This window comes from Chlorocebus sabaeus, chromosome 21 (genome assembly GCF_047675955.1).
Source record: "Chlorocebus sabaeus isolate Y175 chromosome 21, mChlSab1.0.hap1, whole genome shotgun sequence".
NCBI lineage: Eukaryota > Metazoa > Chordata > Mammalia > Primates > Cercopithecidae > Chlorocebus > Chlorocebus sabaeus.
In genome coordinates, this window is record NC_132924.1 from 29,144,611 (window position 1) to 29,160,419 (window position 15,809).

Consider the following 15,809-nt stretch of genomic DNA (forward strand, 5'->3'; position numbering starts at 1 on the left):
GGAGACTATAGTTCTGAGGTGCGGAAGGCCTTCAGAGACAAGACAGGAAGTGCAGAAGAAATAAAGGAAAATATCAACATATTTAAATGCGTAAAAGTTTAAAAATTCTTTCTGACAGAATACACCACAAATTATATCAAAATACTCTGTCATACATATGTGTTAACTTAAAATAATCAAAAGGATCAGAATCTAAAGAGCGTTTATTCAAGCACAAAATGTGAGGGTGGACCACTCAGGGACACCAACTCCAAAGGAATGAAGTCAGCCTTTGGAGGTAGGGAAGTTCAGGTTTCATTTATAGAGGCAGAGAGATATTTTTAGCAGGCATACAACATTGTTCATACGAATTGGCACGTAGTCACAGCAGTTTGATTGGTTATAGGTGGTATTTCTTTTGGGGAAGGGTACATTTAACTTTTTTTTTTTTTAGCAGAGGGTATAATAATGATGGATTTTCTATAGTTTGATGTAAGCAAAGTAAAACAACACGGGGAACATTAATCTATAACAGGGGTTATTAACTACAAAGGTAGGCTCAAACCTTTAATGCTGCCGTTGTTTCTCTCTAGCAGCAAGTGGCTTTGTCTTCTGCTCTGTGGGGAACATGGAAACTCCACAAAGTACTTGCCACTAAATATGCAATCTTCCTCCTCTTTCGCCAAGGCAAACAGGCCACCTGTGCTGGGTCGCAGCCCTACCTGTCTCCTTCTGGATACTCCCTACGTGGATTATCCCTGCTGGCCATTGCATCTCTTCCTCTTTTCCTCATTCATACATCACGAGAGTAAATACAGGGCCTTTGATGCCTATACCATCTCATTCTTTGTTTCCTCTCTGACCTCTCTGTGATATACCTATACTTATAGATAGAGAAAAAGAAGGAAGGATATTTGGGTAGAATAATGAGAAAGCAGCATGAGCTAAAACAAGTAAGAAGACCTCAAGAGTAAAGATGCAGAACATGATGAAATAAACCTAAATAAAGCCTTATGTCCCCTACCCAGACTTCGGGTATAGTAGGGAACATATTTCACTCTTATCTGAGCAAATGAAGGTTAATTGTTAGAACTACTGGATTATACCATCATAATTTCTTACATAGAGTTATAAGCCTGATTGTCATACTTTAATATTTATGTTCTCTTCCAGTTTTTGAAAACAAATGAAACATAAAACTTCATCTATAAACTGATATTCCTCAAGTGTATTCTGCAGAAAAGTAGCTTGGGGATGGGATTTGGGAAATATGAAATTAAATCTTTAATGTGTGGAAGTGCCTTGTGAATTTCTAGGAGCAGGTAGGCAGTGTGGGGTTTTCCATCCTCATGACCATGGATCCCTTTCCTTGTACATCTTTCTCACTCTTTTTCCTAATGTATATCATCTGTCCCAAGGAAAGCAGTTTGAGAAATGTTGAAGGATGTAAATAAATATGAGGTTATAAAGAAAAAAGAAAAATCAGGTTGTATGATGTACAGTAATATGACTAGTAAGAATTTTTTATTCCCTTTCAGTTTGCGTGCTTTTCTGAGTCTATACATATTGAAGATAGCAAATGATTTCTTAAAAATGAAAAAAGATTATTTTGACTAATGAAACTTTGGAGGAAATAAACTATTTTGTAAATAGGAGAGTTCTAGTGTGACTAAAATCTTTTATAATACCAGAGGTTATGATCTTGTGTATTTTAAGGTTTTTCTTAGGATTGACCTGAATTTTTGTTTTGTTCTTTTCCAGTGGCAGCCGATTAGGAAATATCCTTCCTTCATTTTCTCTGTCTGTAAGTATAGGTATACCACAGAGAGGTCGGAGAGCAAACAAAGAACCAGATGGTATAGGCATCAAAGGCCTTGTATTTTTTGATTGTTAGAAATTCTTTTTTTGTGAAATAGGATTGTTTAGCTTTTTCATAGTAAGATTTAAAAAAAACTATTACCAAGCATGATTGATTCTGTTTTATGTAAAACATAATTGCATATATAAAGATGTGCACATATGAAGAGGAAATTTCTTACTATTTTTTAAAAATAAATACTTTTTAAAAAAGTAATTCAAAGTGAATGAAAGGATTGCCTTGGGGTTCATATCTAATTAACCCATTTTTAGGACCCACAACATATTTCTGACCCATAGTTCTTAAATATTTTTGCACTGAACTGAGACTAAACTATAAACGTACATGTTCCTAATTACTTATTGACATAGTTATGCCATTTATATAAGATTTGGAAAAGAATTCTTGGAACACTTTGAAAACAATCTCATTAATCCTTATAATATTCCTATATGGTAGATTCCTAGTAAATATCCCAATATCATAAAAATGGAAGCAATAAAACATTAAGTGATTGGCTCAAGGTTACCCAGCAGGGAGATGATTTTATTTGTATTTTTAAAAAATTATTTATTTTAACTTACAAATAATAGTTGTAGATATTAATGGGCTACAATGTGATGTTTTGATTTATGTGTACATTGTAGAAAGAGTCAATCAAGCAAATTAACGTATCTATTCCCTCACCAACTTAGCTTTTTTTGTGGTGAGAATGCTAAAAATCTATTCTTTTAGCAATTTTGTAATATGCAATACATTGTTGTTAACTGTAGTCACCAGGCGGAGCAATAGATCATTAAAACTTATTCCTCCTGCCCAACTGAAACTTTATATCCTTGGATCATCTCCCCATTACCCATCTCTCCCCTGAGCCTCTGGTAACTACCTTTCTGTTCTGTTTCTATGAGAATGACTCTTAGATTCCGCATATAATTAATATCATACAATATTTGACTTCCTGTGCTTGGTTTATTTCACTTAGCATAGTATCTTTCAGTTCCATTCATAGTGTCTCAAATGACATAATTTCCTTCTTTTTGTAAGGCTGTGTCATATTCCGTTGAGTATGTATAGCACATTTTCCTTATTAATCTCTTTTTGGACACTTAAGGTTGCTTCCATATCTTGGCTATTGTGAATAATGCTGAAATAACCATGGGAGTGGAGATATCTCTGACGTACTGATTTCAGTTCCTTTGGATATATACTCTGAAGTGAGATTGCCAATTCTACTTTTAGTGTTTTTGAGGAAACTTACATGGCTTTCTAGAATGACTGTATGAATTTACATTCCCACCAACAATGTGCAGGAGTTTCCTTTTCTCCACATCCTCTCCAACACTTATCATTTGTGTTTTTTGATAATAGCCATTCTAACAGGTGTAAGTATCTCATTTTGGTTTTAATTTGAATTTCCCCTGTGATTTGAGAAGCTGAACACTTTTTTTTTCATGTATCTGTTGGCCATTTGTATCTTTCCTTTTGAGAAATGACTTCAGATTCTTTGCCCATTTTAAAAATTGAGGTGTTTTCTTGCTGTTGAGTTATTTGAATACCTTATATATTTTGAATATTGACCCCTTATCAGAGGCATGGTTTGCAGATATTTTCTGCCAATCCTCGGGTTGCCTTTACACTCCGTTCATTATTTCCTTTGTTGTACAGAAGCGTTTTAGTTTGATGCAAACCTATTTGACTATTTTTGCTTTCCTTGCCGGTGCTTTTGCAGTCTTATCCAAGAAATTATTGCCCAGATCAATATTGCACGTCTTTTTGCAGCGAGAGGATTACAAGTTTCTTGATTCCCCATTTGTCTCTCCAAACATGAAACTCTTCAGTAGGGGAGTAGCATTTCAAAGAAGACATCACTATAATTTATCTTTTACAAATGAAAGGTGCAGAGACCTTTTCTTGCCAATTTGTGGACCTCTTACTTCATTTTTCTTTCATTCTTTCTTCCTTTCTTTCCAGTGTTGGTAAGTTTTTGGCCTGTACACCAGGTACTTTTTGATGATTGAGTTATGTAAGTAAAACAAAGACTCCTATCCTTGTGGACAATCATGTAAACGTGGGATAATCTTCTACCTTAAAGCAGGAGAATAACTGGCTTATTTGGGCAGTAGCAAGGAGGAGCAGAGAGTGATAGAGGATGAGGTCAGACAGTTAATAATTGGAGGTAGGATAGAGTGAGAGCAGATTTCTGTAGGTCATTGTAGGGTCTATTTGGAGTGGATGGAATGCCTCTAGAGGATGATGACTAGTAGAATGACATGATTTAAATTATGTTTTACATGAATTTGGGAAACTGTGTAAGTACAAGATGTATAATTTTATAAAGGCTATTCACTGGTATGTCTATGGATTTGTGAACTTATATTAAACTTATAGTAACTTCAAAAGTTCAATAAAAACAGAGTGTGTTAATCTTAGCAGCATATCTGCTGATGTAAATTTGAAAAGCAGTTTACAATAGAAAAGTGGCCTACAACATTTTTTATGACCTTGCCCCAGCTGGATTTCTGGTTTTGTCTCACATCACTCTTCAGGCTATTTTTGTTTGTTTTGCTTCAGCCCTATTGGCCCTTCTTTCTCCAGTTCCCGGAAAGGACTATTCCTTTTTCTTCCTCAGGGCCTTTGCACACGCTGTTTCCTATGCTTTGTATATGCCTCTGCACCCCCTCATCTTGATCTGTGCCTAATTAACTCCTAGTCATCTTTCACAACTGGGCATTTCAGTTTGCATCTCAGTAGTGTCCTTAATTTCTTCCTGCAGATCTGGATTTCCATCTGACATAATTTCTCTTTAGTTTTAATTATTTTATTTAGCATTGTGATAAAGATCTGCCAATAAGTCCCTTAGTTTTTGTCTGTCTAAAAATGTTATCTTGCCTTCATTTTTGAAGTGTATGTTTGCTGAATAAGAATTATAGGTTGAGGCCGGGCGTGGTGGCTCAAGCCTGTAATCCCAGCACTTTGGGAGGCCGAGATGGGCGGATCACGAGGTCAGGAGATCGAGACCATCCTGGCTAACACGGTGAAACCCCGTCTCTACTAAAAAAATACAAAAAAACTAGCCGGGCGAGGTAGCGGGCGCCTGTAGTCCCAGCTACACGGGAGGCTGAGGCAGGAGAATGGTGTGAACCCGGGAGGCGGAGCTTGCAGTGAGCCGAGATCCCGCCACTGCACTCCAGCCTGGGCGACAGAGCAAGACTCCGTCTCAAAAAAAAAAAAAAAAAAAAAAGAATTATAGGTTGATAGCTTTACCTTTCAGCACTTTAAAGATGCCATTCCGTTAACTTCTGGCTTCCATTTAAGAAGTCAGCTATAATTTTTATTGTTGTTCCTCTGAATGTGATGTGTCTTTTCTCTGTTGTTTGAAGATTTTCGTTATGTATTTGTTTTTTATTGGTTGATGGTGGTGAACCTAGACGTGCTTTGTTCATTGAACGCTTTTGTTTTGTGGGTTGGTTTTTATTTTTAATCAGTTTTGGAAAATTTCTGGCCAAAATCTTCTTTTTAAATACTTTATTTTCTCCATTCTTTCTCTCTTCTCCTTTGGGGATTCTAATTACATGTATGTTCAACTTTTTAAAAATACTATCTCACGGATTTTTGACATTCTGGTTTTTTTCCCCTTTTTTTTTTCCTCTCTATTCCTCCCTTTGGGTGTTTTCTCTTGCCATGTCTGGGAGTTGATGGATGCTTTATTCTGATGCATGCAGTCTGCTATTATCACTGTCTGGTAAATTCCCTCCCTCCCTCTCTGCCTTCCTCCCTTCTTGCCTTCTTTCTTCCTTTGTTCCTTCTTAGGATTTCCATTTTTTTCCCCTAGAGTCTCCATTTTTCTGTTGAAATTTCCTATCTCTTCATTCATCTCACTAATATTTTTCTATACATTTTAAAATCTAATTATTGTAGTTATTTTAAAGTCTGTCTTCTAATGCCAACACTTACATTATCTGGGAATTTAACTCCATTGACTGTTCTTTTTCTCTTGATTGTGGATCGTGTTTTCCTGCTACTTTGCATGTCTCATAGCTTTTTACTTTATGGAAGACAATTTCTGTAAAATAATGATAAAGGTTGAACTAGATAATAATTTTTGCCTCAATTTCCCTAGAAAGGGAACATCTTCTTTTATGTCAAGCACCTGGGAAGACAGACTGAGAATCTGAGATCCCACATGAAGCCCTGCCAAACAGGGCAGTAGTATAGTTTTAATTTGTTTTAGTTTACTTCCAGTTTCAAATGAACTACAGCGGTCTCTTTTTTCTTTGTCTCAGTCTCCAACTTTCCAGGTGCTCAACTCAGGGGACGATTCCTTTGATCTCACCACTCTTTAAACTGGGAAGGGATTAGTTTTCAGCTTTTTAGTTAATTTTAATCCATCTCCAGATTCAGCCGTGGCAAGGCCCTGGAACCTAAGCGCTGTGTGTAAGATTGTGAGCTCACTGGGTTCTGACTCTCCCCAACTCCTTTGCCTGCCAGGTTCACGTGTGTGTATGTCTATGTGTGTCCCAGGTTGAGGGAGGGGTGGCTGTCACAACAAATACTCATTTTTGTGTTTGTAGCTTTTTCGGATTCTTGTTTATATGGTTAGAAGTTGTTTGGTTCCAGCAAAGACTCTCTGCCTATGGCAGATCCGTACCTAAATTATGCAGTTGTTCCCAGGTGTGACGGTAGAGCCAACAGCTGTTCTATATCTTCACTTGGGCTATGTCTAGTTCCACTGTAAATCTTGTACTAAAAAGGCAGTACAAGAAAATTGCATTTTTCTCTGTTTTTTCTCCAGCTTTTTATTTTGAACAAATTGAAACTTATAGAAATGCTCTAGATTCACTTTCATTTACCAGTTTTAATATTTTAACACATATGCTGTCTCTCTTATATGAACACCGGCAGACATTTTTCTAATCCATTTGAAAATGAGTTGGAGATATGATATCTCACCCCTAAATACTTCAGAATATATTGTCTAAAAGCAAGACATTTTCCTACATAATCACAATACTGTTATCATACTTGAGAAATTTAACACTAATAATTATACAATAATATCTTAATATAACCCATATTCTCATTTACATAGTTTATTCCCATAAATTATTTGATGCTTTTATTTTGGATCCAGAATCTGATTAAGGATCGTACATTGCATTTAGTTGTCATTTTGTTTAGAAAAGTTTATCTCAGTTTTTTTTCTTTTTATTTAATGGCCTTAACATTTTTGAGGAGTCTGAACTAATTATTTTGTAGAGGTCTGATAATTTGTACTTGCCTGATTGTTTCCTCATTAAAAGCTTCAGATTAGACCACTTTATTTTATTTTATTTTGAGATAGGGTTTCACTCTGTTGCCCAGGCTGGAGTGCAGTGTCACAATTTTTGCTCACTGTAGCCTCTCCCTTTCTGGTTCAAGTGATTCTCGTGCCTCAGCCTCCTGAGTAGCTGGGATTACAGGCATGTGCCACCATGCCCAGCTAATTTTTATACTTTCATTAGAGACAGGGTTTCGCCATGTTGGCCAGGCTGGTCTTGAACTCCTGGCCTGAAATAATCTGCCTGCCTCGGCCTGCCAAAGTGTTGGGATTACAGGTGTGAGCTACCACGCCCAGCCAGATTAGACATTTTAATGAAGAATGTGGCACATACGACGTTGTGTCCTTTTCTTTGCATTACATCTGGAGGCATACAAAACCAATTTGTTCCATAATCAGATTTACTAAGTTAAATCACACAGTTAAGGTGGTGTCTGTCATATTTCTCTATTATAAAAATGCGCTTTTCCTTTTAATAAGTGAAATGTGGGATGATACTTTGAGACACCAATACCCTCTTCCTCTATAACATTTACCAACTGATTATGCATCCGTTGATGATCTTTGCCTGAATTAATTATTACATTAGCCGTTGCAAATGGTAATTTTCTAATTCTAATTTCATCTGCATTTAATGGTGTTCTGTAAAGACAAATCCCCTGTCCTGCTGTTTTCTTTTACTGTATATGCATAGTTTTTAAAAAATTTATTCAATGTTTCATAATCCATCGCAAATCTTTTTGATGTTCTCATTGTCACACATTTGGCTGGTAATAGTCTCCCCACATTTTAATTATATATAATTTTCATACATTAAGATTTGCATGTTTTAACTATTCAGTGGATCTTTACATATGTATACAATCTTGTATCCAGGAACTAGATCAATGTATAGACTATTTCCCCAAGCAGGCTCACCTCTGTTCCTGTCCCATCTGTATCTTTCCCCATCCTTCAAAACAGGTAGCTACTCTTCTATCTCTATCACTATTGATTAGTTTTGCCTGTTTGGGGGTTTCGTATAGTGGAATCATACTTTCTTATGTCTTATGTCTTTCTCTCAGTGTGTGTCTGTGATATATTTCCACATTGTTTTCTAAAGTGATTGTGCCAGGTTTTACCCCCATTGGCAATGTATGAGAATTCCAGTTTCTTTTATCAATACATCCTTGTCAGTGCTTGGCATTGGCAGTCCACTTAATTATAGTCATTCTGATGAGTGAAATGGTACCTTATTATGGGTTTTGTTTGCATTTTCCTGATGAATAATGATATTGAGCACCTTTTAATATGGCTTATCTGATTTAGAACTTCTCTTTTCTTTAATACCTAAGTCTTCACCCATTAAAAAATACTTGGGTTATTTTATTCATATATGAGAACTCATTGTCAATTCCGTGGAGTTCTTTGTGGAATATATGTTCTGCAAGTACCCTCTCACCACTTATGACCTGCCTTTTCATCTTTTCAGATTTTGTGATTTTTATCTTTGTGTACACAGATCTTTTTGGGGTTTTTTGATGAAGTTCTTAATTTTCATGAAGTTCCATTTATCAATCTCTTATGTTCAGTCCTTTTTGTGTCTAATTAAAAACTCTTTGCCTACTGTAGGTCATAAAGATTTTCTTGTATTTTCTTTTAGAAGCTTAAAGAAAATATAAGGGAAAATCTTGGTGTAGCTTTCACATTTTGGTTTATAATCTGTCTAGAATCTTGTATAGAATATGAAATAGGTTCGAGATTCCTTCCTCCCCTACACCACCCCAAATAGGATGTCCAGTTAACCTAGTACCATTTGTTAAAAAGAAAATTCTTTCCCCGCTGAATTGTAGTGGGCCTTGTGTCATAAATAAAGTGACTATATATTTTTGGATTTATTTCAACACTCTCCATTATGTTCTATTTGTCCATTTATCTTCAAGCCAGTATCACATTGCCTTAAATATTGTAGTTTGTAAGTTCAATATCTGATAGTAAAGATCTCTAACCTTGTTTTTCGTCAATATTGCCATAGCTGTTCCAGGTCCTTTGTGTTTCTATACAAATTTTAGAATCAACTTGTCACTACTCCCCTGTCTTTCAACACATACACAACCTGTTGGTTGTGTATTGGATCTCTAGATTAATTTCGAATGGACATTGCTGAATATACTAAATCTTCCAATCCATAAACATAGATTTATATTCATCTCCTTTAATTTCTCTCAGCAATGTTTTATGTTTTGCACATATTTTATTAATCTCTAGATATTTTATGATTTTGGCACTATTTTCTGCCCTTTTGATATATCTCATTGGTGTGTGAACACTTCCTTTCAAACACAAAAAGATTCCAGAAACAAACACAAAATGGTTTCAGAGTTACTACACTAATGTCATTACCAATAACAAACCTACCAAGTATGGTTCAGTATTTCTCTACTTATTTTTCTCCTAAGAGTATATTCTACTAAGGAGGTCTAGTCAGAGTATAAAAGTTAAACAATTCAGAAGCAACCTGAATTGTTTTTATTTCTCCACGTTGTATTATCATTTTGATAGTGCAGTTTGAATCATTTGTTTCTGTTTCTATTTATATTGCCTTTATGCCTTGGCTAATGCTTTCATTTTGTAGTCAGAATTTTGGTTATGTTGATAACCTTGAGCAGTGTAGTTTATAACCACATGATAAAGGTGGTAGAGCCGATACTGATAACATCTTGCCAGATATATTTTCTATTTTAGATGAATAAGTAGTGGTCAAGTTCGAGTCATTGCAACAATGGGTGGAAACGTGGAGGTGTACTCACTGCTTTTTCAACAAAGTTGACTGCTTTCACAGAGGTTTTTTGTAAATTTAGGATAGGATATACTGATATCTTAGATTTTCAGACACAAAAAGATTCATGTTTTTTGTTATACAACCAGCTGAAATTCTTTATAAAGACAGTAAAGTTTAAAATAGCTTTTACATATCACTGACACATTAAACCCTCTATGAGCCAAAATTGTATTATAAGTTCAGATTGAAATATATAACTGGTTAATTGAGCAGCTTATCAGTACAGGCTGTGCATCTGTAATCTGAAAATCTGAAGTCTGAAATACTCCAAAAGTCCAAAACTTTTTGAATGCCAACATGACTCTCAAAGGAAATTCTCATTGGAGCATTTCAGATTTTGTTTTTTTGGATTAGAGATGCTCAGTCAGTAGGGAAAATGCAAATATTGCAAAATTTAAAAAACTCTGAAATCCAAAACACTTCTGGTCCCAGCATTTTGGATAAGAAATACTCAACCCGTGGATGGTACAAAAATAGACCAAAACTCCAAGAAAGCAACCAGGCTTACTTATTATCAAGATGCAGTGCCCTGAGACGCAAAAAGCCTACTCCAAACTAAGGGTCTTCCTAAATAATGGGACTGCCCTAAGAGCATCAAACAAGAGATAATCAAGCCATGTCTCTTAAACCTAGCATTTTTATGTTTGCTATGTGGATAGCAGGATTCTTAACACCTATAACATTTTCTGAAGAGAGGTAGCATAACCTTCATGGTGCCAGCAGTCTTTTAAGGAAGCACTGATAAACATAATGTTTAAAGCATTATTATAGTTAATATTAAGCAATATGAAGAAATAGTATAATCAATATAGAAAAGCAGCAGTCAGAGGTGGGTAATTTGTTTTAAACCTAAACTTTATAGTAACAAGTTAGGATTGATACAGCAAATAGCAACTCTAGTAAAAACTCTTGGAATAAATCTTAAACATGATCTGTTTGATACTAATACTGACCACAATTTATAACTCACTAGTCAGTTGTTCTTCTATTATTTTGAAGTTATGAAGATAAATCAATTAGATCATGCTGTATTTCCAATATTATAAGTTAATAGTTTGAAAATAGAGATTGGAAAATTAAGCTATTTTTGAGATTCCTTAGTTATTGATTCTTGAGTGAATGATTAAAAATTACATGGTGAAACCCCGTCTCTAATAAAAATACAAAAAACATTAGCCGGGCATGGTGGCAGGCGCCTGTAGTCCCAGCTACTTGGGAGGCTGAGGCAGGAGAATGGCGTGAAGCCGGGAGGCCGAGTTTGCAGCGAGCCGACAGCGATTGCGCCACTGCACTCCAGCCTGGGTGACAGAGTGAGACTCCGTCTCAAAAAAAAAATTATTAGGCGGAAAATAAAAGCCTGTTGTTAATATCTACACAGTATTATGTTGCAATATAATCAGTGTTATGAAATGTGTGCTAAAACTTATATACTAGATGATAGCAGTTTGTGCAATGTAAGATTTTTATTGAATTTATTTTCACAATAAATGGATTTCTTATACTTAGAGACGACATACATTTGTATAACCCTTTTTTGAAGCAGTTTACATTTATATTTCCTTTAATTCTCAAATTTCAAAATAATGCCTTTAAAAAGCATTGGCATTTTAAACTGTCACACTATTTTTATTTTACATTTAAAATTAGTGATAAAAAATATTTATTTGTTGAAACGTAAGGCATGACTAAACTAAATCTCTTCAGTATTTTCAAAGTATATGGGGTCATCTGGAATGGCAATTATGTTTGTACCAGATCTAGTAAAGCACGTTGTGTTACTAGAGAAACATAGAAAGCACTTTCATGGACATTTGATTTCATGCAGTCAGAATTTTGGAAGGAGAAGACCTTGCCCTTCATTACAGTCCTATAATTGGGTTTTCTTGTCCGTACTTTCAGAGAATGTAATTCAGTTTTGGTGAACTGAGTGACTTCAGCTATTAAATGAGTTTTGGAGAAATGATAACGTCATTGAATGTGGGTAACAAATGTGGGGGAACCGTCTGTATGAAGAAAATTCTCAAATTGTACATTGCATAGTTTGAATACTTGTTTGAATATTTGTTTTTGTACAGAGACTGATGACTTTACAAATTTTGATCATACAGGCATACTTCAGAGATATGCAGGGTTAGGACCAGACCGGGGCAATAAAGTGAATGTTGTAATAAATCAAGTCATACAAATTTTTTGGTTTTCCAGTGCACATAAAAGTTATGTTCACACTGTACTGTAGTCTGTTAAGTGTGAAATAGCATTATGTCTAAAAAACAATGTACATACCTTAATTTAAAAATCAGTCGCTAATCCCAGCACTTTGGGAGGCTGAGGCAGGCAGATCACCTGAAGTCAGGAGTTCGAGACCAGCCTGGTCAACATGGTGAAACCCTTTCTCTATTAAAAATACAAAAAAAAAATTAGCTGGGTGTGATGGTGGGTGCCTATAGTCCCAGCTACTTGGGAGGCTGAGGCAGGAGAATCGCTTGAACCCAGGAGGCAGAAGCTACAGTGAGCTGAAATTGTGCAGCTGCACTCCAGCCTGGGCGGCAGAATGAAACTCCATCTCTAAACAAACAAACAAACAAACTACCAATGATCATGTGAACCTTCAGCAAGTTGTTCAGATGGAGGGTCTTACCTTGATGTTGACAGCTGCTGACAGAGGAGTTGCTGAAGATTGGGAGAGCTGTGGCAATTTCTTAAGATAACAATGAAATTTGCTGTGTTGGTTGATTCTTCCTTTCACGAAAGATTCCTCTGTAGCATGTGATGCTGTTTGATAGCATTTTACCCACAGTAGAACTTTCAAAATTGAAGTCAGTCCTCTCAAACCCTGCCACTGCTTTAGCAACTACATTTATGTCATATTCTAAATCCTTTGTTGTAATTTCAACAATGTTTATAGTATCTTCACCAGTAGTAGATCCCATTTCAAGAAACCACTCTTCTTTGCTCATTTAAGAAGCAACTCCTTATCCTTTAAGTTTTATCATGATATTACAGCAGTTCAGTCACATCTTCAGGCTCCACTTCTAGTTATCTTGCCATTTCCACCACATCTGCAGTTACTTCCTCCACTGAAGTCTTGAGCCCATCTAAGTCTCCCATGAGGGTTGAAATAAACTTCTTCCAAAGTCCTATTAATGATGGTATTTTGACATCTTCCCATGAATCAGGATGATTTTAATGGTATCTGAAATAGTTAATCCATTCCAGATTTAAATTTCATTTTCCCAGACTCATCAGAGGAATCACTGTGGCAGTTAGAGCTTTATGAAACATATCTCTTAAATAATAAGACTTGAAAGTTGAAATGACTCCTTGCTTCATGGGCTGCAGAATAGATGCTGTGTTAGCAGGCATGAAACCAACATTAATCACTTCATCCGTCTCCACCCAAGCACTTGTGTAACCAAGTGCATTGTCAATGAGCAATTTGAAAAGAATTGTTTTTCCTGAGCAGTAGGTCTCAAGAATGGGTTTAAAATATCCAGTCAATCATGCTAAAACAGATGTGCTGTCATCTAGGCTTGTTGCTCCATTTGTAGATCACGTGCAGAGTAGATTTAGTGTAATTCTTAAGGGTCCTAGGATATTTAGAATGGTCAATGAATATTGGCTTCAAGTTAGTCACTGGTTGCGTTAGGTCCTAACAAGAGAGTCAACCTGACCTTTGATGTTTTGAAGCCAGCCATTGACTCCTCTCTGACTAGGAAAGTCCTAGGTGACATCTTCTTCCAATAGAAGGCTTTTTCATCTGCACTGAAAATCTGTTGTTTAGTGCAGGCACCTGCCTCAGTTATGTTAGCTAGATCTCCTGGATAACTTGGAGCTTCTACATCAGCATTGCTGTTTTACCTTGTACTTTTATCTTATGGAGATGGCTTCTTTCCTGAAACCTCATGAACCAACCTTTGCTAGTTCAGACTTTTCTTCTGCAGCTTCCTCACCTCTCTCAGCCTTCATAGAATTGAAGAGAGTTAGGATCTTGTTCTGGATTAGGCTTTGACTTAAGGAAATGTGGCTGGTTTGATCTTCCATCTAGTACATTAAAACTGTCTGCATATCAGCAATAAGGTGGTTTCACTTTTAATTTCCTTCAATAATTTTTCTTTTGCATTCCAGACTGTTAGGCATAAGAGGCCTAGCTTTTGGCCTCTCTCAGATTTTGGCGTGCCTTCTTCACTAAGTTCAATCCTTTCTAGCCTTTGACTTAAAGTGAGAGATGAACAACTCTTTCTATTAATTGAACACTTAGAGGCCCTTGTAGGCTTATTAATTTTCCTAATTTTAATATTGTTGCGTCTCAGGGAATTTGGAGGCCTGATGGGAGGGAGAGAGATGGGAGAGTGGCTGATCGGTGGAGCAGTTAGAACACACACATTTATCCATTAAGTTGGCCATCTTATTGGGCATGGTTCAAGGCACCTAAAGCAATTACAATAGTAATATCAGAGATTACTGATCACAGATCACCATAGCAGATATAGTAATAATGAAAAAGGTTGAAATAGGCCGGGCGTGGTGGCTCATGCCTGTAATCCCAGCACTTTAGGAGGCCGAGGTGGGCAGATCACGAGGTCAGGAGATCAAGACCATTCTGGCTAACACAGTGAAACCTGTCTCTACTAAAAAAATATACAAAAAAAAAAAATTAGCTGGATGAGGTGGCAGGCACCTGTAGTCCCAGCTACTCAGGAGGCCGAGGCAGGAGAATGGCTTGAGTCTGGGAGGCGGAGCTTGCAGTTAGCCAAGATTGTGCCACTGCACTCCAGCCTGGGTGACAGAGCGAGACTCTGTCTCAAAAAAAAAAAAAAAAAAAAAAAAAAAAAGAAAAGAAAATGTTGAAATATTATGAAAATTACCAAAACGTGACACAGAGACGTGACGTGACCACATGCTATTGGAAAAATGGCACTGATAGACTTGCTTGAGGCAGGGTTGCCACAAACCTTCAATTTGTGACAGACATTATCTGCGAAGCATAGTAAAGGGCAATGAAATGTGTTTTGCCCCTGTATCTTACTGTCAATCCTACTGAACTCTCCAGTTAATCCAATAAACTAACAACTTTTAAAAATTGCATTCTGGTTACAACAGTATACATTATCAACAGACATTCAGTAATATTCAGTAACGACGGTATACATTATCAACAGATCTTTTCAGCATTCCCTTGTGTGAGTAGTTCATTCACAAATAGATATGTATATCATTTTCATAGAGGATGGTGAGCTTGGTAGAAAAGAGGAGTGAATTGACTCAGTCTTTCTATAGCAGTATTAGAAATATTCAGTGGTCTGAGGTAGAGCTAAAATATAGGAAACACTTATTTCTGACATGGTCTTTGCCATTCTGTGGAGTCTTTGTCATCCCTGCTTGCACTGAAAGACATCATAATTTATTTTAGTGTGACTTAATAATATCAGATTGCTTGCATTTAATTCTATGTGGTTTTCTGTTGATGGAAGGATGAACTTACTAATATGTTTAGCATATATACAGAAAAATGACATTATTACAACCACGATAGTACATTGCTTAATTATGTCCAAAGTGAGCTTTTCAGAAAGGTTTATACTTAAAAATTTTAGGACTTTTGTTACTTAATTTGATTCTACCACCTACTTTTAAATATTTTGCAACCCAGGGTAGCTTGGGCAAAGAAGTAAAACCAAAAATGGAATATTCTTTTGTAGCAGCACTGAATGAAAATACTAAAATTGATGATTACAAAGAATTCTCAAGTACTGGTTATGGATAGTTTTGCTGAAATTCATGGGAAAGAAGACAAACAATAGATAAATAATCAACTCAAAATATTCTAAAATTTG

General features: G+C 36.1%; 1 protein-coding gene across 10 annotated transcripts in view; it reads left to right on the top strand.

The window, feature by feature from the left end:
- Positions 1-15,809, top strand: part of LOC103226253 (protein C-mannosyl-transferase DPY19L1) — a 104,902-nt gene that overhangs the window by 35,782 nt on the left and 53,311 nt on the right. For 8 of the 10 annotated variants that reach the window (XM_073008982.1, XM_073008989.1, XM_073008980.1 and 5 more), the window contains one exon: positions 1,741-1,783. The exons of the other annotated variants lie outside the window; for them this stretch is intronic. Coding sequence is in view for 3 of the 8 variants with exons in the window: in XM_073008986.1 (XP_072865087.1) it covers positions 1,741-1,783 (43 nt within the window). In the remaining 5 variants the exon portion in view is untranslated. The remainder of the gene's footprint in view (positions 1-1,740; positions 1,784-15,809) is intronic. 10 annotated transcript variants of the gene reach the window in all.